This window comes from Platichthys flesus, chromosome 23, assembly GCF_949316205.1.
Source record: "Platichthys flesus chromosome 23, fPlaFle2.1, whole genome shotgun sequence".
NCBI classification, from domain to species: domain Eukaryota; kingdom Metazoa; phylum Chordata; class Actinopteri; order Pleuronectiformes; family Pleuronectidae; genus Platichthys; species Platichthys flesus.
Window position 1 is genome coordinate 13,270,580 of NC_084967.1, and position 21,258 is coordinate 13,291,837.

Sequence of the window (21,258 nt, forward strand, 5' to 3'; positions counted from 1 at the left end):
TGTGTGTGTGTGTGTGTGTGTGTGTGTGTGTGTGTATGGGGGGGGGTATACATCTGTGTGAGAGTGAGTCTGTGGCTGGGTGAGAGTTCGAGTCTGATATTATATTAAAATGTTAAATCATTCATGGTCTTCTTAGCCACCAATTTGTCTCAGGATCTGACTCAGGATCTGACTCAGATCAAACACTACTTTTACAACCCTGCCATTGCCAGGGTTGTAAAAGATTCCATTCCAGTCGGAGTCGAGTACTAACATGACTGCAGCGTTCATCCTCTCATCTACATCTTTCCAAGAAAACAAATATTAAGAGTGTTTCATTGTCTCATGTTTTCACTGTGTTTGCCTGTGCCCAACTTGGACATTACAAATTGTTGGCTTCAGTCAGGTGTTGTTTACGCTGCCCCGACACTATGCCGCAGTGTGATGTCCGTGCAGAGCTCTAAAAACCCTCTCGTTCTTCTCTCCAGTGGTGGGATGTGGAGCGAGGCGAGGCCCTGCAGACCTTCTATCCAGCCGGAAGCGCTTTGAAGAGGATCCACGTGTCGTCCGACTTCTCCACCTTCGTCACCATCGACAGCATCGGCATCCTCTACATCCTCCAGAGGGTCATGTGACGACGACAATGCTGACGACAAAAGACTAACAAACCAAAACAGAGACACAAACCAACCAACCAAACAGAACACGCTGAGAAACAGTAGTTGTTATCACACAGACGTGAAGTGTTCATTCTTCTGGTTTCATTCAGGAAGTGGAGAGGCGTTGTGCACCTTTACTTTATAAACAGTGTGTGTCGTGTAGACGCACCATGAAAGGTTTGACTATTCCTGCTCCAGCCTTTCTGTTTTTACACATTCAGACAAGAGATGCACAGTTAAAGATTTGGTGCCTAAACAAAAAAGACAAATGTCTTATACAGCAAAGAGAAGGTGCTTAAAAAAAAAGGGTGACACGTTTACATCCACCAAAACCAGCGAACCTGTAAATCACGTCTCAGATCTTTGAATCATTCACAGCGAATGAAGAGATAAATATCAACCGAGTCAAGATCAACTCAAATGTGAATAAATGTTAATCCATATCAGCAGCAGGGCTGAACGTCGCTGCATGTGATGAGTGGTGTCCTGCTCCACTGTTGTAATTGATACAAGCTATCGTCTGCCGAGTCGTGCCGACCCACGCCAAGTGGTGAAGTGCATTTGACTCGTCTCTGCTGTTATGTTCTAGTGACTCTTAATTTTTATATCAGTGTGTGAGGATGTTTCTGCATCGTTAGTGAAAAAAAAATCTACTGAGCCTTTTATTTCCACTGCAGCCTCGGCCTGCAGGAGAAATCTGCAGCTACAACAGGATGTGTATGTTTTTTATTTCCACGTCCACCAGCAGGGATTGAACGTCTGCTGTTCTTTGATGAGCATTAAACTTTGATGAGTGACGTTAAGTTTTAATGAGCGCTCATTTAAAATTAAATCCCCAGTCTTTTGAAAGGACTGTGAGTGTTTGTACATCCTGAATTTGTACTTTAATTAAAGGTAAATGTTTTCTATAGAAGAATCACACAGGGTGATTTATAATTTATCAAGTTTCTACTCGCTAAAGTTAAAAGGCAGTTTTTGTGCTTTGCTTGTATTGTTTGAACCAGTTCTTTTATTGTGTGTCTAAAAAACACTTTTTCACATTTTTATCTGCATATTTTCTAAGCCTCTTCGTGTTTCGAGCACTTTGACACAGGAGCAACAATCTTTCTCTTGAGTGTTTGTAAATTATGGCTATGCTCAGACAATTGAAAATAAAATTCCTGTTCCCTTTGCTGCAATCTGTGAATCTCAGAGGACAAGAACAAGGTACAAAGTAAGGATGAGTTTCTACATGTTTAAACGATGTAGTCGTCCTTTTCACATCGTGCTCTTCCTCGTTGGTGCTTTTAAAGACGTCGTAAATTCAATCAGCAGATTTCCTCCCGGCGTGGAGTTCTCTGTCAAACCTAGACGTTGAGATATTGACGTGTGCTCAGGATGTATCGATGCTGTGATACTTTGTGGTGCAATGTGAGTGTAATTTACAACAAATTAAATTACATACACCAATGAGTTGTTGTGGTTCTGTTTTGATCACGTTACCTCCCGACTGTGAGTGATTTCATTTCACGATGCTGTCTGTGTGGAATGAGTCCTGCACTCGCTGGCATCCTCTTCCTCCTCCTATCTCTCCTCATCGTCCTCCTTCAACTCTTCTTCCCCTCTCTTCCTCCTCCTCCTCCTCTTCCAGCATTTCAACTGCTACTCCACAATATTTGTCGCTGTCATCCATCTTGTTCTGCTTCACCTCCAGTTTTCACTCCAGATGTCAGCCGGTGACTGAGAACATTCATTCAGACCTGGAATCAAGTTCAGCAGCCGGTTGAACAGAATAAATAATTCATTTAGTAATTAAACAATAGACAAAACGTGTAATAGTGCTATTCTGTACTGTACAGCAGTTTAAAAAGAGGACATTGATTGTGTATAGACTTTAAACTGAGATTAAACAGAATCTTCATAATTTGTTCCACTGAGCTATTTTCAGACAAGGAACTTGTCCAGGAAAAAAGAAAAATCTCCCTCTTTGTTTTAGTCGTCTCGATCGAACCCTTTAGAGACGAGCCAACGCTGTGAATTCTGGGAAGCAGACGGAAATAAATCAAAACATCTGCATCGATCAAGCTCGTAGGGACAGTTTGCCATTCTGCTGTCATACTCAGGGTTTGACAGATTCCTAACATGTTAATTGTTGTGAAGCCTGTCTCCTGAAAGTCGACACAGGAGGTTGTTTGTCGTACAACTTGCGTAGTATTCCAAATGTTTTTGTATATTTTATAGGCTGGTTCCTATATTCACCATTATTTATCCTTTTTGTAATTTTTTATAATAATTTAATTAAATTGAAGTGGTTTTATAACAATTGATTAAAAGGTATATCCCGTGAGAAAAGTTTTCCAGTATAAATGAACCCCTGTATCTAAAAAAAACATTTATTTTCTTAGCATTTCTTTGTTTGTGTTTGTCATTGTTGTTTTTTTACTTGCTGTGTGATTGTCTCATATGTTGTGTTGTTACTGATTGTTCTGCAGCGTCCCTGTCAATAAATGTAAAATGAAGTTAAACAAAGCACAATAAAAGGTAACATAAATTGTGCATTATTTATATTAACAAAAAAACATTAAAAAAATTGTTAAATACCAAAAAAAAAAAAATGAATTCAGGAACTTAGTTTAGGCAGATAAGATTAAAAACAAAGCTGCGCTACCTCGCCCTACCACAGGGGGACACTGTTGCTCAAATTCGGTGAGGATGACCTCCGGTTGACCTGGAGAACCCAAGAAGCGGTGGAAGGACAGCTAGCAACACACAGACTGTTAAACATGCTAGCTGGCTAAGCTAGCCTGCTAGCACACCTGAAACCAGGAAAGGAAGGACAAGATGAAGGCCGGGGTTCAAAGGTCAGACTTCTTTTGTTGGCTCATGTTTGTGGAGTGAATGCCAAGCTAATGTTGCTGTGGCTCATCTTGATGGAGTGAATGCTAAGCTAATGTTGCTGTGGCTCATGTTTATGGAGTGAATGCTAAGCTAATGTTGCTTTGGCTCATATTTGTTGAGTGAATGTTAAGCTAATGGTGCTGTGGCTCATGTCTGTGGAGTGAATGCTAAGCTAATGGTGCTGTGGCTCATGTCTGTGGAGTGAATGCTAAGCTAATGGTGCTGTGGCTCTTTCAGGTTTGATGGGAAATGGCTGATTTCTTGATGGTTTTCTCTCTTTAATGGTTCAATGGCTGTTGTTCCCGTCCAGCTCGTTATGATAAACTAATTAAATCCTGTATTTGATGGATGCTTGTGAAAACAGTCACAGTGGAGGGTCATTAGATGTGTTGGATTTCTGTGGCAAGACATGAAACATGGATGAGCCGAGCTTCAGGCCTCTGGGGTTTACACAGAACTCAACACATAAACAAACAAAATATAAATGAATTGTTATTTAAGTCAGTCACGCCCCCCAGCAGTTTGTAAGGAACATTTTGACTTGTCAGTTGAATGTTCAGTTTAATGCATTTTTATATATACGTTAATGTTTATTTAGCTGATGAATAGACAGATTATTATCGGGGTCACATTCAACTTCTCCAGAAGCTGAACCCCGGAGCTGTGATGACATAACGCTTCCCTCTGGAAGTGAGACACAGCAGCTGCAGATCAGAGATCACAGGACTGTATCATATTGCATGTGTGTGTGCCTGCTTGTATATGTATATCATTGATTTACACACGACTGGTCTGCGGTCCATGGTGACGTGAGGTTTTCACCCTTAACTGAGGCTCTGATATACGTCTTCAAAACATGTCCCATTCCTCAGTTAACTCGGAGTGAACTGGTGTCGCTGGGTGGAGGCGGGGATCCAGTTCCCGGCCGGGTTCAGTGTTCTGGGAGTGATTTATAAAGCTGTGCTGTGATCCGTCAGCGCTTAATGAATTAGATTTCTCGGTGATGACAGGCAGGTGTGGAGGGCTGACGGGTGATTGGTCGGCTGTCAGTAGTCACCGAGTCCGACTGACTTTTTACTGTATCTCCTTCTTCTTCTTCTCTTGGAGTTTGAAGTCAGACTCATGTGCTTGTAGAGGATTGCTTGTCATAACATTTATATCAACTTTATATAAAGTCTCTTTGGGATTAGCTAGTGACCCTTGTTCTAGTGTTGTGCAAATCCACAGCTCTTGATCATCAAGTCTTCTGAGGTCCTCTTTGCAAGGCATGGTTCACATCAGTAGTTTTTTATTCAGCTGGGGTTTGGACACAAGCTTCTCAGAGAAAAACTTTACACAGATCTAGACTGATCTTATGATTAATTCCACACGGTTACTGTAAGTAAGCTATCTTAGCTCAAAATGACATCCAACCAATCAGATGCCACTGGTGCAGCATTAATCGGACTCCCAGCAGAAGGCAACGCACTGTGAGAAAACCAGCAGGTCAGTCAGAGTATCAGGCCACTCAGGAAGAAAAAATACCATCCAGCTATTCCAAAGATTCTTGCTGAGTAAAAATACGTCTTTCATGATCCCCCACCTGTTTTTCATCTCGAGGACCAGCTCTGATTTCCTGCGGGCAAAACTATCCTTCATATAAATTTAGAATAATGGCGAGCTCCGGTATACACAACAAGAGGACCTGTTATCAGGCCAGGCCAGCACAGCACGACCCTGCCCACTTATCCTCTGACAGTGAACTTGAAAGCATTTGTTTCAGGGTCTTTAGACATTCTGGGCGCTGCAGAGCTTCGTGGCTGCCAGTCACATTTGGGAACCGGTCCAATCGTGGTGCAAGACTTCCAACAGCCATATGACATATGACTGTAATGCAATGTTGCCAGCTGTCCGCCAGACTTCAGTACTTTCTATTTATACGCTGTCGCAGAGCAGGAGATGCAGACGCGGCCTGTTTCTCTGCCTGTAAAGAGTTATTTATGAGTTTGTGTATTCTCCGTTCCGTGTAATTCCCAGGACTTGAAACAAGAGGAAAGAAAAGATAGGGTCCAATTTAGGGGTGTTGTCTTTCAGAGGTGGTGCATCGAATGTCTGCTGCATGAAACACAAGTGACTTAGAGGAGGATTTAGTCGTGTTGCAGCCAGGATTACACACATTTGCATAAACGCAAAGAAAGCTTAGCTGTCTGATTTAAATATGCATTTAGCCGCGGGCCTATATGAGGAAAGAGTGTGAGCATCTTAATTTGTTGCTGAGCTCATCTTTTCCACGTTTCCCACCTGTGCACGTGGCTTTGCCAAGCTCTGATAATTAACTGCTATCCTTTTGCCTTCAAGTGAAAATTAAATGTATCTGATACTTTCAGCACTCGGAGGTGGGATTAGCTTCAAGAATCTGGTTTGGTCTAAAACAGGTGGTTCGTCTGGATTTGTTTACTTTAAAAAACAAACTCTTTATTCGTCTGAGTGCATAAAAGTGTAAGAACAGAACTTTTTCTAAAGGAAGACTCCTGCGACTTGTTTCCGCCTCTCCAGTTCATCTCACCCTCCCCGCAGTCTCCACGGGGTTGGTGTGAAGTTTTTAAAGTCTGGTCGAGGTGATGCACTAACCTCATTAATTCAGCGCTCTCCTACTTAATTAATCTTTGTCTGCTGCAGAAGTAATTACAGCTATCTGGCTGTCTGAGTGTCTACACACTGCTGACACCACCTTCCCCTCTTGGCTGCAGGATTTCCTCTCCTGCAGTCTCTGATGTCTGTCATACTGAGAGAGCTAATTCATGGCGGCATGACCCCCCGAGCAAAAACAGAGCAGAGGCTTTGTCCTGAATCCTCCTGGATATTGTCTGTGGCACCAACATGTTATGTTCTCTTTGTTTTCAGCTCTGAAGGCATTTATTTAGAGTCTCAGTGTTGACTCAAAACAAAGTCATAGTAAGAGATAGAATCATGATTGGCAGTGTGACGTTCAGAGGCCCAACAGTGTTCGGCTCATGTGAGAGGGATGAGACCTTCTTGTCTCCCAGTCAGAGACGTGCACTTGCATGTGGACATGCAGGAGACTTAAAAAAGGTTCTGTTTCAAAAGAACTAGGCTCCCCTCCGGCTTTCCTCTCACCGTCTAAGACTTTCCATTTGTTTTTTTCGTTCCATCTCTTTCTTTCTTTCTTTCTTCTCATTAAATTTTCACTTTGCTTTTTTGCAAGCTGGTGGCTATGCGATGTGTAAGTGTGCAACTGTGCATGCAGATGTTTATGCAGCCACTTAATTCATGCACGTTTCTAAAAAGTGAAATGTTCTCAGAGAGGCACGAGGCACATCTGAGTGCTTGTGCATGTGTGATTCTGTTTGCACGGGAGAGACACCAAATGTTTTTATATGGCTACAAATAAGTTATTTCAGAAACTGTGTTGGTTAGGTTTAAAATCTGATTTGAGCTGGATTCACTCAATATTAAATCCGATGGAGAGAAAGGCATTAGTTATTTTCTTTTTTTTATCCTTGACCCATTTCTGACTCCCTGACCCACATAACTCTGTAAAATCTGGTCACAGTTATATAGTTTGAACAGAAGTAAGTGCTACATTTGTTGGACGAGAATACTCCTGCCCTCACTGGAACGCTCACAGCTACAGGACGATAAAAACTTTATGGATGTTTTGATGGCCCACCGATCTCTCCTGGTGCCTGAGTGAAGAAAAATTAAGTTAATTTTGCTGCCACAGTCCATGTATTTAAAGTTCTTCTACAACTAATCTCTCTGTCCTAATTCTGATAATTGGCCCACATAAAGGCTGAGGCGCACTTTAAGAAGCAGCTGGCAAGAGTAGAAACTGAATAAAACCAGGCAACCTGAAAAAGGCCTTAGATGGCCTTCATGTAGTGTGTGTGTGTCTGTGTGTGAGTGATCTCTACCTGCCATCAGGCCTGGTGACAGCTGCCAACAATGGCAGCTATACAATGATAACAGGGCTCTGAACTCCAAGCCCTCATACCCAGCTCAACATACACACACACACACACAACACACACACACACACACAACACACAACACACATACAAACACACATACAAACACACAGACACACACACACTTGTTCCTCTGCTCTTTGACCATTAGGTCAGTGACACCCCTCGAGTAGTAGGTCACAACGTTATGATTCCCCTGTGTCCTTTGACCATGTTTAAGTGTTACTTCCTCACTCCATGTGGCGGAGGGACTGTGTGAGTGTGTGTGTTTGTGTGTGTGTGTGTGTGTGTATGTGTACGCTGTTTCTCCTGACCTTGGTCAAACATTGGTTTCTGTTCCTGTCAGCTGTTGGCTCAGCTGCGCGCCACCTTTATTGCTTTCCCTCGTTGTGCCAGAAGGCCGACAGCCAGAACTCATTCCATGTTGGGTAATTTCCCATTTCTCCTTTGCTGCTTCACCTTCCCACAACCATGTGCCCAGTTGGTTTGGGCTCGATGCAGGACGCACAGAGGGCCACGTCACACGAGAAATGGTAAAAATGTGTAGCTCGAAAGGGGAGAGATTGAGGAGTGTAGTGGAAATTGGAAAGTGGAGGAAGGCCCAGGAAGAGCAGATGCTGTGGTCGCCCGTGCCTCACCTTGTCCTGTAGCCCAGCAGCAACCACACTGACGCGCCACAGGAAAGAGGAGGAAGAGGAAGAGGGGGGAAATGGCTTATCTCTTCTTCAGCTGTCCAATGGCAGCATAAGATAGATTGAATAGATAATGCCGATCACATTGTATATCCACATTTCTATATGTTGTAGCATATTGACTCATGGAGCAGCCATTATTTTGTGTTCATGATTTGTTAACGCTTTCCTTATGCATTTAAATTGTGTGAACTTGCTGTTTTTTTTCTGATTAAAAGCAAACTCATTTTCTTTTTTAGGTTTTGTTATTTTTTTATGATTTAGTAATAAACCTCCAGTTGTCGTATTTTTTCAAATGGTCCAGTTTATTTTCATCCCTGTGCAGCTTAACTTTTTAAAGATTTATTTTGATCATTATTCCATGATATAGTGTTTTCAGTCTCTTTAAAGCCTGTAGGCATGTGTGTGTGTTGGATAACGTCTTATTAAAGTAGCAAGAAAAATACACATGTCTCACTTATTGATGGAAAGGTTTCCTGCATGTCAGCTCATAATGTGTAGGTCATGAAGCTGGAATCAGAAACCCTCCATCTTTTATGATGAAGCAAGGTGCTGCTCCCTACAGTTAAACCCCTGAATGCACATAATCGCACTGCAAACAGAGGTTTACGTTTAAATCTGGTTTTGTACCCGTGAAAAATAATCGTGGCAGCAGGGAAAGTGGAGGCTGCTGGAAGTTCAGCTGCAGTTTTGAAAGCCTCTTAGAGCTCAGTGGAGTGTAGTCAGTTCTGATGTAGCAGCCTTATGGAGCGGACATGCAAATTATGCACTGATCAGATTATACAGTCCCAAGATGCATTTCCTAATGTTTTAGGGCACATGTGTCGTCTTAGGGAGAGCTTAACAAAACTACACTGTAATTTTTTAAATCCCAGCTTTTTTTTTGTTTTTCATCAGAGTTATATAAAGAGCTCTCAGTGGGAGGGATAAAAAAAATCTTATTTCTGAAATCAGATGATCTTTAAGTCGTCATTAGGAGAAACTAAACGAGGAGCACATGGCAGATTGAATTAGGAATCCAAGGAAAACAAATTCCAAAACAATTTGAATGCATCAAAAGTCCAAATAAAACGTAACCTTAACATTTGCTCTCCCTCTTGGAAATTGTCAGTGCATGTCTGATTGCAGCTCTATAGAGATTCATTCGTGTTGCAACAAATCCAGGTATTTTCCAGGCTGGGAACTACATACAACTACAATGGTTAAAGTCATTTATTTTCTCTGCAGTCTGGAATAAATCTAATATGGTCTTTTGTCTCGGGACATTTACTTCTAATTATTAAGAAGGCTAAAACACCAGAGCCAAGCTTGTGTTCACTGGTGCCATGTGAGACTGGGACTGGAAGCACTCCACTGGCTGTGGGCACACTGGCAGCTCACAGGATGTTTTTATCATGCAGCAGCACATTAAAGTTGCACTTGACTTCCTGAAGGTGAAACTCTTGAATCTATCCAAGTAAAATTGGTGAAGTTTCAGTGGCGCTGGTTGTGTTGTGTGGTTTATGTTGCTCCGGGCGAGCAGCTGTCTGAGGTTGTTTTGCTTTGGGGCAGATTTGCTCTCTGGTCTTCATTTGTATGACATTGTGGACCTGAAGATTCTCTTTGCAGCTCACTTCATATACAAGCTGGTTTTATGGTCCTCAGTGTAGGTGCTGCTTTAATTTGCATTCTTTTGTCTACAATATTTATTTATTAATTATTATACTTTATTATATGATTGTATTATATCCTGTATGTGAGTGAAGTCCGACTGATTTATCATTTGGTCGAAAGATTCTTGTTTCCATTATACATTTGAAAAATCTTAATTCATCTTTTATATATTTGGTTGTATTTCCTTTTTATTCCTAACTTATGGTTAAACTTTACAAAAGAAAGACTCAGTTACATTTCTTCTTCATAATGGTTTTATTAATAACATGAGTCAACAAGTTCTCAAATCCATCCAGATATAAAAATCACTTTACATAACATCACAAAAAGCTCCTGGTCCTCTCCTCCGTGTCTCTGCCATCTATTATTTCAACCCAGAAACAAAGTGAGCGTCCTTCCTAACTTTGTTTTGTAAGGACGCCATTCCTCTATTATCTCGTGCCAGCACTCTTGCGCCATTTAACGTTGAACATTGGTTGTCCCGAACAATTAGCGGTGCTGCAGCTGAGCTCAAATGAAGGCCGACAGAACTGGAGCAGAGTGACTTCAGCCGCCTGACGAGCTGTGGAGTCCGTGTAGCCTCAGGAAGCGTCTGTGTCTGTGCGCTCATGCAGTTTATCTGCTTATCTGCCTCGTTCCTTTTTCTTTAAAAGGAGAGAAAGCGGAAATATTTGTTCTTGCAGTTGTAGCAGACACTAGACTGGGGATGGTTCATCTCTCAGGTCTCGAGATTTAACCATTCATGACAATTTGGCCTAATGGCTCTGCTCTAAGAAACCACTCTGTCTATTCAATGAAGGCTGCTCTTTAAACAGAGCGCCTCGATGTGCCGACGAGGTGGAATGAATATGCTGTGGTCAGCTGACCTGTCTGAGATACGGATAGAGACAGAGCTGGGAACCATTCTGCATTCATGAAAAAGTAACTTGTTTGTTCAATCTGAGGTGGACACTTTGTGGTGTTAAATGGTTTGGGATCACATTTATTGGGCGAGTTGAGAGGCTTTGATTGGAGGTTGTTAGAAAGATCACATATCCCCAAAATATATGTAAAGTAATGGTAAATGGTTTTGTATTTGTATAGCGCTTTTCTGGTCTTAATGACCACTCAAAGCTCTTTACAGTACAGTTTTACATTCACCCATTCACACACACATTCATACAGTGCATCTAATTGCAGCACTTTGTTATTCTATGGGGGGGGCATTCAGGGTTCAGCATCTTGCCCAAGGACACTTCGGCATGCAGATGGGTCAGACTGGGGATCGAACTGCCGACCACTCTACCCCTCAAAGTAACAGTGTTAAAAATGAAATACATAACGATGAATGTTCATTGGATAAAGGATCAAATGGCCTGTGCCAATGGTTTGTAACGCATGACATAAGGACAACGTGATGCTGAGAAACTGTTCCTGGATGTTGTGATTTGTATTTGTCACTGCAGCATTTCATTTTGTTGCATGCACATCTCATTGGGCTCTTTAGAGAGAAGCTTGTGTTTGTTTTATAAGTGCAGTTAAATGTTGTAAAGAGGAAGCTGTTCAGTTGAAAGCTGTTTCGCAGTCTCCACATCTGTTTTAGGCTTTTTAATTTAATCACTTATACAAATGAATAAGTAAACAACTGGTTAGCACTTCAATTACAAAACCCTTCTCTGTCCAATTAGGATTAAAAAGATGAATGTTTTGTATATAAACATCTTTCCCTAATGCAGCTTATCTTCCGCTCTCTTCTCCTCTCGGTGTTAATATTTGATCTCTGCTTTTTTTCTTAATTCACGTTGCGTAGAACACATTTGTGATCGCTGCCTCGCTGATTCTTGTGTACAGGAAAGGTGGCATAAGCAGCTTTGCGTGACGGCTCAGCTTCACCGCTGTCACTTTGGCTGACTGCTGGGAGACGACTCGCCATGAGCCTCGCAGCGGCGTCTCAGCTCTCGGTGTTTTGGGAGCGGCCGTCTAACTCGGCTCGGAAACGCCGGCCAAGGCGGCTCGAGAGAGGCCGTCAGCTCTTATCGCAGTCATGCCAGTTGTAGTTGTCGTGTTGTGTTGTGCAGAGGGATGATCAACACGCAGCTTCTCCCACATGTTTTAACACCACCCACCTTGTGTTTCCACTCTGCATTCAGCTGCACCAAATGTTACATAAACTGCTTCCTTTGAGCCTTTTGCAGCGCCGTCAAATCTCATTTTTCTTCAGCACTTATCCTGAACGCTTATCCTCGGCTCATGTGGCACTCGGAGCAGATCACAGCAAACTGATTTGAAGTCTGTTTCATGCAGGATTTCATACACAAATCTCCACATTCAGTGAAAACAAACTTGATGCAGTTCTGAGGTGATTTTCTGTTTCGACCTTCACCAACCTCAGGCCTTGTTCCATATCCATTTTGACAAATTTTGCGTACAGTGTCACTCTATTAAAAAATCACCCAGGGTTATGTTCAGAAACTGACCAAGATTAGTGTAGATGTCTTTTTTAAACTCGATTAAATTAAACAAATGTATCTGCATTAAGCTAATAAGGTGGAAATGTGTTTTTTAGACTTTTTTCCCTTGAAAAGTTGGAGGCAACTGTGTGTTTTTATTTTTGACGACAGCACAAGACCATTCTGTACCGAGATAAAATCTGTGAGTGTGTTTTGTGTCCTTAACAGAGCGAGAGAGCGTTTCAGCTTTTGCACATTGCGAGCCAAGCCCAGCAGGGTGTGTGTGTGTCAGGGTGTGTGTGTGTCTGTGTGTGCTTACCTTTTTGCAGAGGCAGTGTGTTTCTCGATCCCCCACTTTCCGCCCGGTCAGTTTCCACGTTGGACTCTTTCAGTGCATTATGATAATGTGAGAGCTGTTGCACCACATCTGCCAGGTGCAAACAAAGTGTTGTGTTGTTGGTCGTTTATCGAATGCAGCAAATCATCTTTATGTAAAAGAGTTTTTTGGTGCAGACCCTCCTCCCACCTCTGGGCCTTGAATGTGCGTCAGAATCATATCATGTAGTTGTATCGCAGAACGGCTGTTTGAGTTTAGCAGTTACCAGCTCTCTGGTCGAAGCTCTCTATTGAATGAATGCCAATTCTTATTATTATGATCAATGTTGTTGTTGCATGAGCCCTTTTCTACACGGCTGTCTCATTTAGCCGGTAGCCGTGGGCAGAACACACCATCTGGAACTCTGGCCGTCTTCCACAGTAGGAGAAACAAAGCATGTTCTCTTCCCGTCTTGCACTTCACTGCAGACGGTACAAATGTAGGAATCTGTGAGCAAACCACCAATCGTTCCATCCCCACATGTTTTCTGCATCTTCTCTGCCATGATGTTCCTGTCTTCCTTCGTTATTCTCTCCTCATTGTCTGTTTCTGTGCTTTGTTAAGTCCTGCATCTCCACCTCTGCCAGTGCTAGGAATAAAATCAAGCTGCCGGAGCTTTGGGTGGGGAGGAGAGAGAGAGAGAGTCTAAATACAGCAGCCACTGGACCGCTCCGCACTCGCGGTCTAATCTCCCACAAATACTGTCTTGAATTACCTCCCACTCTCCTCCCGCAGTGGTCTGCTCTTTCCAAACAATAAAATGTTTTGTCACCCTCTCAACACAATGCACCAAAATGTAGCCGCCGTCCTTTCTCCTCCGATCACAGAGAGCGGCCCCGGCGGTGCCTTCTATTGGCTGCAGATTGTAACTGTCCAGGCTGCAGACAGATTGCGGGGCCTTTTCACTCGCTGGTTTATGGTTCATGACAAACGCTTGTTCAGCCCTTTCGGATGCTCACTGTAAATGTCAGCTCGCTCTAGTTCAGTAGACCACAGGCACTCATACTCAGCACCACACATCGGATTATTATTCTTTAGTCAGTGTTATAAGGCGGTCATGGTGCGTTAAAGATCAGGCAGTGTAGTAAATCCAGGGTTATTCTACACACCAACGCTTTTAAACAGAAACATTTGTATGAGACTGTGTGGAGGGTTGCATTTTATCAACTACTATCACATCTACGTTTGTTTAATTGAGAATAAGGTTTATCTTTTGACATGACAGATAAGTTTGAAGTTAGTGAAAAATCAAAGTTTTAGATTGTTTATCACCTTTTGATGACACAGCTGGCAGCAACGATTAGTCAATTAATACAAATATATATCTCTGGCTTTCAAATGTTAGTCAGACAAACCTAGACATCTGATGACATCCCACAGCTTTAAGAAAACGTCTTCAAAACTTCATAATAAATGATCACGATGGTTTTCATCATCGATTAATCTACAAACTCTTTTCCCTGTTAATCGACATGTTTTTCTCTTTAAAGTCAGAAAATGGTAAAAACACACATTTGTCATGTTGACCCCAGATGCCCGTAACTTTTTCCACTTGGCGTTGTGTAATATTTTTAAACTGAAAGCATTGTTCGGTTATTCTTTGGCTGAAAGCTCGGTCAGTCAGATCCGGGGGGGACCACGTGGTGAGAAGAGCAAGGGGGGCTGCAGCTCTCCAACCCTGCCAGCCTCTTCATGTTGGTTAAATTAAATCCTTTATGGCAAAGCTTTGTTTGATAGATTTTGTTTTATTTCATTAACAGATCTATTCAGTTTGCCCACGTTTGTGAATGCAGTTTAAACTCATTTAATAGTTTTGTTTACATGTAGTGTAGTGCTGCAGCTTTTATTTACAAAGTATAAGGAAAGATGTGGTGGAAGTTTGGTTTTATTGTGTTTCTGTGATGGTTCTATTGTTAGGGAAGTTTTGTTTTCATAGCTGTTTGTCTGACTATTGAAACTTGGTGGAATGATGGGTTATGGAAAGAACTAATTCCCTTAACCCAAAACGAGTTCCCCTCCATCTCATCCGGCTGTGAAATGATGTTTACCAAGCATCGCATGTGGTCGTGTTGTTTCTCATTCAGATTTCATAATGTGCTCACTTGTACAGTAGCACAGCAAAGTCCCCTCCGGTCAGTAGCTGGCCGCTGTGATGGAGTTCTGTCTATTTATAATGGCACTGTGGATATATTTATATATATGTATACGTTTGTGCTTATGGGTCAAACTGTGCAGGGATTTGGTCCCCATGGAGCCCAGTCTCATTACACTGAGTATCAAAGTATCAGTCGGGCTGTCTGTAGGCCGCTGGAGGAAGTTGATTGACGGAATGAGAAGCCAGCAGAAGGCTGATCCGGTGGAGACCTGCTGTCGGAGCTGAGTTACTGTAGAAGAGAAGGAAGTCAAACTCATCTTATTTGTTTTGGACATCTGAGAAATTTGATTTGTGGTCGAAGAATCCTTTAATATTAGATTATGATTATTTAAGGCGTTGCAGAAGAAAAAGAAAAACAACCTTCCTGTCTCTGCCTCCTGGTTGATGTTCTCCACGGAGCTGGATCAGAGAAGGGGGGGGGGGGGGGGCAGCGCTGTGGAGTCACTCATACTTTCAAAAGCTTGTACACAAGGTTTATTGCAATCGTTACTTTTTAGACATGACATTTCAATACATTGTCTAATTAAAAATGATATTTTACTATTTTCTGAAAATTTAAAGGTGAGAAGAGAAAATAACTGATGACAAAAATGATGGTTGTACAAGTTGTATTTTATTTCATGTGCTTTACAAGGATATAAATAATGGCCCAAATTACAAAAATCAGTGTGCTGGAAGCCCAAGCCTATTTACATTAGTTGGTCAGCAGTGATGTCACCAGATTACCCATTTCAGTTTTCACTCAAAATACAATCTCTACAGTCCAACACGTTCTTTTTTTAAACTTCCAACCTTTATTCTGGTACCTTGTTTCCAGTGCCATGTACTGCAAGTCCTTTATTTTTTTCTCTTTTACATTACACGTATGAACAATGAGTTGGCAAAATATCTATGTACATTTTATAATCGGACAATGTCCAAATGATACAGTAATACTGCGTTTAAAATAGTACATCTGCTAGATAAGAGTAGAGCCCCATGAGAAATGATGGAGGGTTGACCTGACCAGAGCTAGCGAGCCACCTGCAACATTCACTCTCTGTGTACAAGTACATTGTTTTTTAAAGGATGGCCATCATTCTCAAAGCTCAACGTTTTCATCTCAGCATATCATAGAAAAATAATGTAACATTAAGACAACAGTAGACAAGAATTGCACAAGAATAATCATAATCATCATGGTAATATAATACTCTCATATTAAACATTAAAATGTCGGGCAATACGAATAGAATACTTTTTTTAAACATCAGATGCAGTTTTTGTTCACATAGTTTCATCCTCCACTGCGATGACACACCAGTTGCGGTTGAAGCGTGCGGCAGCTAGTCCAATCACATTGACACGCTTGTGCATATATCTCTATTATTTTTCTGACTTTAAAATAAAAAGACCAAAAAGAGCCAGCCCGACGTCCTCGAACACATCTCCCATTCCGACATTGACACATGCCCAGTGGTGCCTTTAGCCAGGCCAGTGTCTGTGTCCGACAGATGACCTCTAACCCCCCCTAAACCCCAAAGTTCAAAGGTCATGCCTCCCAGCTGGCTGCATAAAACAGATCCTGCTGTAGTTGCAGAAAGTTGAGGCTGCTTCAGATAAGTGTACATTCAGAGCAGACCGTGGTCTGTGGAGATGCAGTTAGTGTGTGTGTGTGTGTGTGTGTGTATTGGTCCAAAGTTTACTGTGTCAAGCATTGTGTGAATGAATGATGTGAAATATTTTGTAGTCAACCTTAAACACTGGGGTGGCGTCCATGTTTGTAGTCCTTTGTAGTCCTTTTTGCATTGTAAGTGTGACAAGGTCCGTGTTAAGGGCTGGCTACATTCTTTGTATTCCACAGTAATAGACATGAGCTTCCGGCATTGCCCTGCAAATGAGATGACATCACTTATCGAGAGAGCCCTCACACCCCGCCTCTCCACCGGCCCCCCTGCTCAGCAAATCCAAAATGGCCACCATGCGTCCTACAAGCCACATGCTAAACCTTTTATAGACAAGATTTTGTTCCCCAAAATAAAATTGGGTTTATGGCCAGGGAGAAAAACAAAACGCGTGGTTAAAATGATTCTGAACATATTTACAGACGTTCTGAAAAAAGGTGCTAAAAAAAGGAAAAATCACAGACATCTTCCTGTGGCACAGGTCAAGGTTAAAGCTGTTTGAATCAACATGTTTAAAAAAAAAGGATAGCGATATAAAGAATCAAAAAGTTGAAATACATTCTGGTAGCCTGCTGGATGAACCAGTTTGAGTCAAAGTTAGACTGTGCTACATCACCTCTCCTCTTTGATTTTAAAAAAATGTTTAAAAAGCCAGACGCTTCCTCCAGTTGTCACGTTCAGACAACATCCCTCAACACTGTCAGCTCCCTCACTCGCTCAACACAGCTAAAACACTGTTAAGGCTCTTAGCATTTTTCTGGTTTATCTCTTTCAGGTTTGTCGAAGGGGCTGAAAAGTAAATAAAAGCGAAGGATGGAGGAAGGAGGAGGAGAGAGACGAGTCCAAACGGTTACACCCATCGAGAGGAGGCAAAACAAAAAGCAGAACAACCAACTGGTTGACCGCTGACCGACCGGCATAGAGGAAGTGGAAAAATGGAGCTGACCATTCCCCCCCCCTACAGGTGGAGACAGAAGTGCACCACACTCTGGGTTCAAAGGTCATGCACCAGCCCTTCAGGCGGGAAGATTGGGCCAAAAAGGGGGGAGAGCAAAATGAAAGAGACAAGGAAAAGAGAGAGACAGCGCAGTGCCAAATGTCATCATGCAGTGGACAGGCTCGGCTAATGGGGGCGGGCGGGATGTTTTGTTTTTTATTTTTCAGCCGGTGAGGTGACACGGCGGCGTGCTTCGCTCGAGCCCGACTCCGGGGCGGGGCCCCGGTACAGGGCACCCTCTGAAAGGCACACACACACAGGAGTGGACAAGGCGGGTGTATGTTAGAAAATAGTGGTCTCGTACTTGGTGTTGACTCCTCTCTTGGCCTCCTGACCCGGCTCCACAATCCACGGCACGTTGGCGTGGCCCTTTTGGTCCATGGACGGCTGCTCCATCTGACAGAGGAAGAGAGGGAACGTTACAGAGAAGGAAAAGAAGAAGCAAAGAAGTAGGACAAGAGAAAATAGACGTTTCGCACAATTTAAGGTAAGGACAATTTTCCAATTCAATTTCATACTAATGTCAGTGAGATAGAAAGGAATGAAAGAGTGGAGGATGTGATGGGAAATAACTGCAGAAGACTCCACAACACATTTTCTACAAAAAGCACATTAAAGATTCGTCAAAGATGTCGGTGTCATTCTGCAATAAACAGTCATGTTTCTTATCTTCTCTCAACACACTGCAACAGCAACAAAACGACCCAGAGTAATAATCCAGTTCAGTTTTCTCTCTTCACACACACACAACCACAACAAGGCCTTATAATCTTGTTATGAGGTTACAGGATTAAGGACAGATGCACACTTTTGATCCCACAGCTTCATCCTCCCATGAAGCCAGCGACAGAAGATTGTCTGCCTCCAGAATAAATTCAATATCAGCAGCCTCTGAATGATGTCATGAGGAGGGCCTGAGCATTGATGGAAGTAATGCTGCAGAGATTAAATCCAGCGTGATGTACTTCTGCAAACAGCAACCTCAGTGACCCAAGCTGATGCAAAACACACTTTATGCAATGGAAGCCTGGTGCACGTTTGAATCGTTTTCAGTCCAGTCCTTTTGATGACCCTTTAAAAACTGAAAGAAGATGAAGATGCTGTGAAGTCGAGTAGAGAATAACCCTCAAGTGCGATGTTATCTCACAAACCACAGACTCAAACAGTTGGTATCCATCTTCATTCCCAAAGCCAAATGTAGTTAATCAGTTCATCTTGTTTGTAGTTTCATTACACCGTGCTAGTTTTCGAATTGTTACGAAAGAACAAATAAAACCAGTAGCACTAAGGTTCAGGTCTTAATTTGATGATATAGCAACCATAAAGGAAATAAGTGGGTTGGCTTGGTCACATCTGCCTTTTTTGCATAATCATGTTACTGTCGACATGGAGAAACACAAATACTCACTGCAAACAGGACACACAGCGACTGAACAGAAAGTCGACGCACTCACAGATGGTTCTTTCTCCTTGTATCAAGAGAAAAGTCATGTGGGGGTAAAGGATAAGAGAAGGAAAGCGTGGAGGACCTGTGACTGAGCTCTGTGAGGAACATGGAAGAGTCGAGGGGGAGGAAGAGAAGGGTGGACAGGAGGCCGGTGAGGGGTGTAAATATGGCCCAGTGACCAGCGGCTGGAGGGGGACATGACCTACAGGGGCAGAGGTCACACAGAGGTCAAACTGGGCCTGCGTGGTAACAACAAGAACAGCACGGCAAACCCACAATGATGACAAGGCAACTGCATCACTGAAACACAGCACACATTCGAGCTAGACTATTCACCGCAACTGCACGGCAACAGCAAACTGACAAAACATCACTCTGCAGGAGCACCTTCACACGCCAGACGCCATCCTAGTGCCATGACAAATTCTGCCGGCGAGTCGAAATAGCTTGTGGTTGCATTTCAGTTGTGTTAACGAGGCAACAAGCTGTTTTCACAACACTGGCAAGATTCCTATTCACTTTAAGATGCAGAGAATAGTCAATATAAGTCTCACACTGATAGGGTCATGTGTTTCAACGCCATCACGAAGTTTCACTCAGGTTGCACCAACATGCCCACGCTGATCAAAGACAACAGCTCACACTCATAAAGGGGAAAGTTAAGTGGATGTTGAGGGAGATTTACAAGCAGATGTGCTCGGATAACACACACAGAGCATAAGAATAATAATGAGCGGGCATGGAGAATCCGATACTTCTGGACAGAAAAACAAAGCGACAGTTTTACAGCACAAGGGCCGATGAGGTGCTGCAGGATGGAGATTACGGCTGGCAGCAGGTGGCAGGAATATTAAGTGAATGCTGCAGCAAGGCCCGCTGCACATCACAAGCCATCGACTGCACACACGCAGAGGAAACGGTAATTAATGGTTAATGTGACTGTAGCAGAGTCAGCAGATTGTGTGTACGCATGCCATCGTCCATCATCTCCGTAGGCACAGGACCACACGCGAGCTTTGCAAAGACACACACAAGGCACAGGAGTAGAGTTCACACACACACACACACACTGCGTGCCTCCTCACTTGCTCCAACTATAGAGAGAGGGACCGTTGCTCCCCTATCACCATCTCATTCTTCCATGACTCACAGATTGTAAAGGGTCCAGACAACGCTGATAATAGCAGTGAGCGTAACTCGACACCAGGTCCGTTTGGACACACATGTGCCAGCCGCTGCGTGTCAGGGGAGAGGGAAGTGTGCGCCGACAGAGTGGGTAAGCGTGACTATTTTAAAGTTGCGTCTGGGTTAATGGAAGGTTGAAAGATTTGCAGATAGACTCTGTGACGCTGTGGCTGGACGAGGCATGACGACCAATTACTGCCGCACATATAGACACAAACTCATGATAGAATGTGGGAGAGATATCTAATATCCCAAAGCAGTAATATTTTATTGGTGTCGACCATAAACGCGTCTCCTCCTCTTCCTCCTGTTGTACAATAATGAAGCTAAAATATCTCCAATCTTACAATGTTGACATTTTGGAGCATGGTAGTGATCATGGTCCTGATGACACATGCTCGCAAACAAGTCTGTGGCGTCTTCCAAAGGACGATTCTTTATGTTCTTACATAAAAACAAGCAAACCAGCCTCATCTATCAGCCCTGTGTGTAAAAGACTGCAGGGACATTAAGAACGAAGAGATCAAATATCCACCTACATTACTAAACTGCCACAGTCTCCTGGGCCAAGGCTCTCACTCACACAAGCATCTCAGGATAATCCCAGCAAACCAACCAGAGTTAAGAAGGATGTAAAGGAGCAGGGATGAGAGACTGTGGTGAAGGGGGATGGAGTTTATGGACAGATTCCAGTGGAAATGGGATGCTGGTTAGGATTAGTTCCAAGCAGTTATAGAAAAGCTAAGTTTTAATCCAAGAGTTTAGAGTTGAGCAGTGAAATAAATGAACGTGAAAATCCATCGCAAAATATATTCTTTAAAACAATGATGAAAAAGAGATCCAGTTCAAAACCAGCTGTGTTTGCTGACTTGAATTTGACTTTTGGATGGATTGTGATGGATTTTCCCTTCAAGTGAGTGAGTGGTTTTGCGGCTGTGATGCTTACAGATTTGCGGATGTTGACGCGGGGCTTGGGGACAGGTTTGTTGGGCTTGCTGTCGAAGCTCTCGGGCAGCGTGGAGGACCCGTGGCCACTCTTTCTGGCCTGCAGAGCCAGCTGGTAGGCCACCTCGAAGGCCTGGCCGAGCGTCAGGATGATCTCATACGCCAGGTTCTGAAAAGAGGGGGCAACAGTGATTAGAACATGACAAACTTAATGAGTTTGATATTTGACAAA

At 42.9% G+C, this 21,258-nt stretch overlaps 2 protein-coding genes across 7 annotated transcripts in view; one reads left to right on the forward strand and one right to left on the reverse strand.

Moving 5' to 3' along the window:
- The window catches only part of apaf1 (apoptotic peptidase activating factor 1), a 32,971-nt gene extending 30,881 nt beyond the window's left edge, over positions 1–2,090 (forward strand). For all 3 annotated transcript variants that reach the window (XM_062382950.1, XM_062382952.1, XM_062382951.1), the window contains one exon: positions 468–2,090. In XM_062382950.1, coding sequence (XP_062238934.1) covers positions 468–614 — 147 coding nt within the window. In that variant the 3' untranslated portion in view covers positions 615–2,090. The remainder of the gene's footprint in view (positions 1–467) is intronic.
- Positions 2,091–15,379: 13,289 nt separating this feature from the next.
- The window catches only part of anks1b (ankyrin repeat and sterile alpha motif domain containing 1B), a 155,515-nt gene continuing 149,636 nt past the window's right edge, over positions 15,380–21,258 (reverse strand). For 3 of the 4 annotated variants that reach the window (XM_062382946.1, XM_062382945.1, XM_062382947.1), the window contains 3 exons: positions 21,028–21,195; positions 17,754–17,845; positions 15,380–16,658 (listed from right to left, as the gene is read on the reverse strand). In XM_062382946.1, the coding sequence (XP_062238930.1) occupies positions 16,610–16,658; positions 17,754–17,845; positions 21,028–21,195 (309 nt within the window). In that variant the 3' untranslated portion in view covers positions 15,380–16,609. Of the gene's footprint in view, positions 16,659–17,753; positions 17,846–18,978; positions 19,099–21,027; positions 21,196–21,258 lie in introns of all 4 variants that reach the window. The other variant, XM_062382948.1, reaches the window with a different exon arrangement.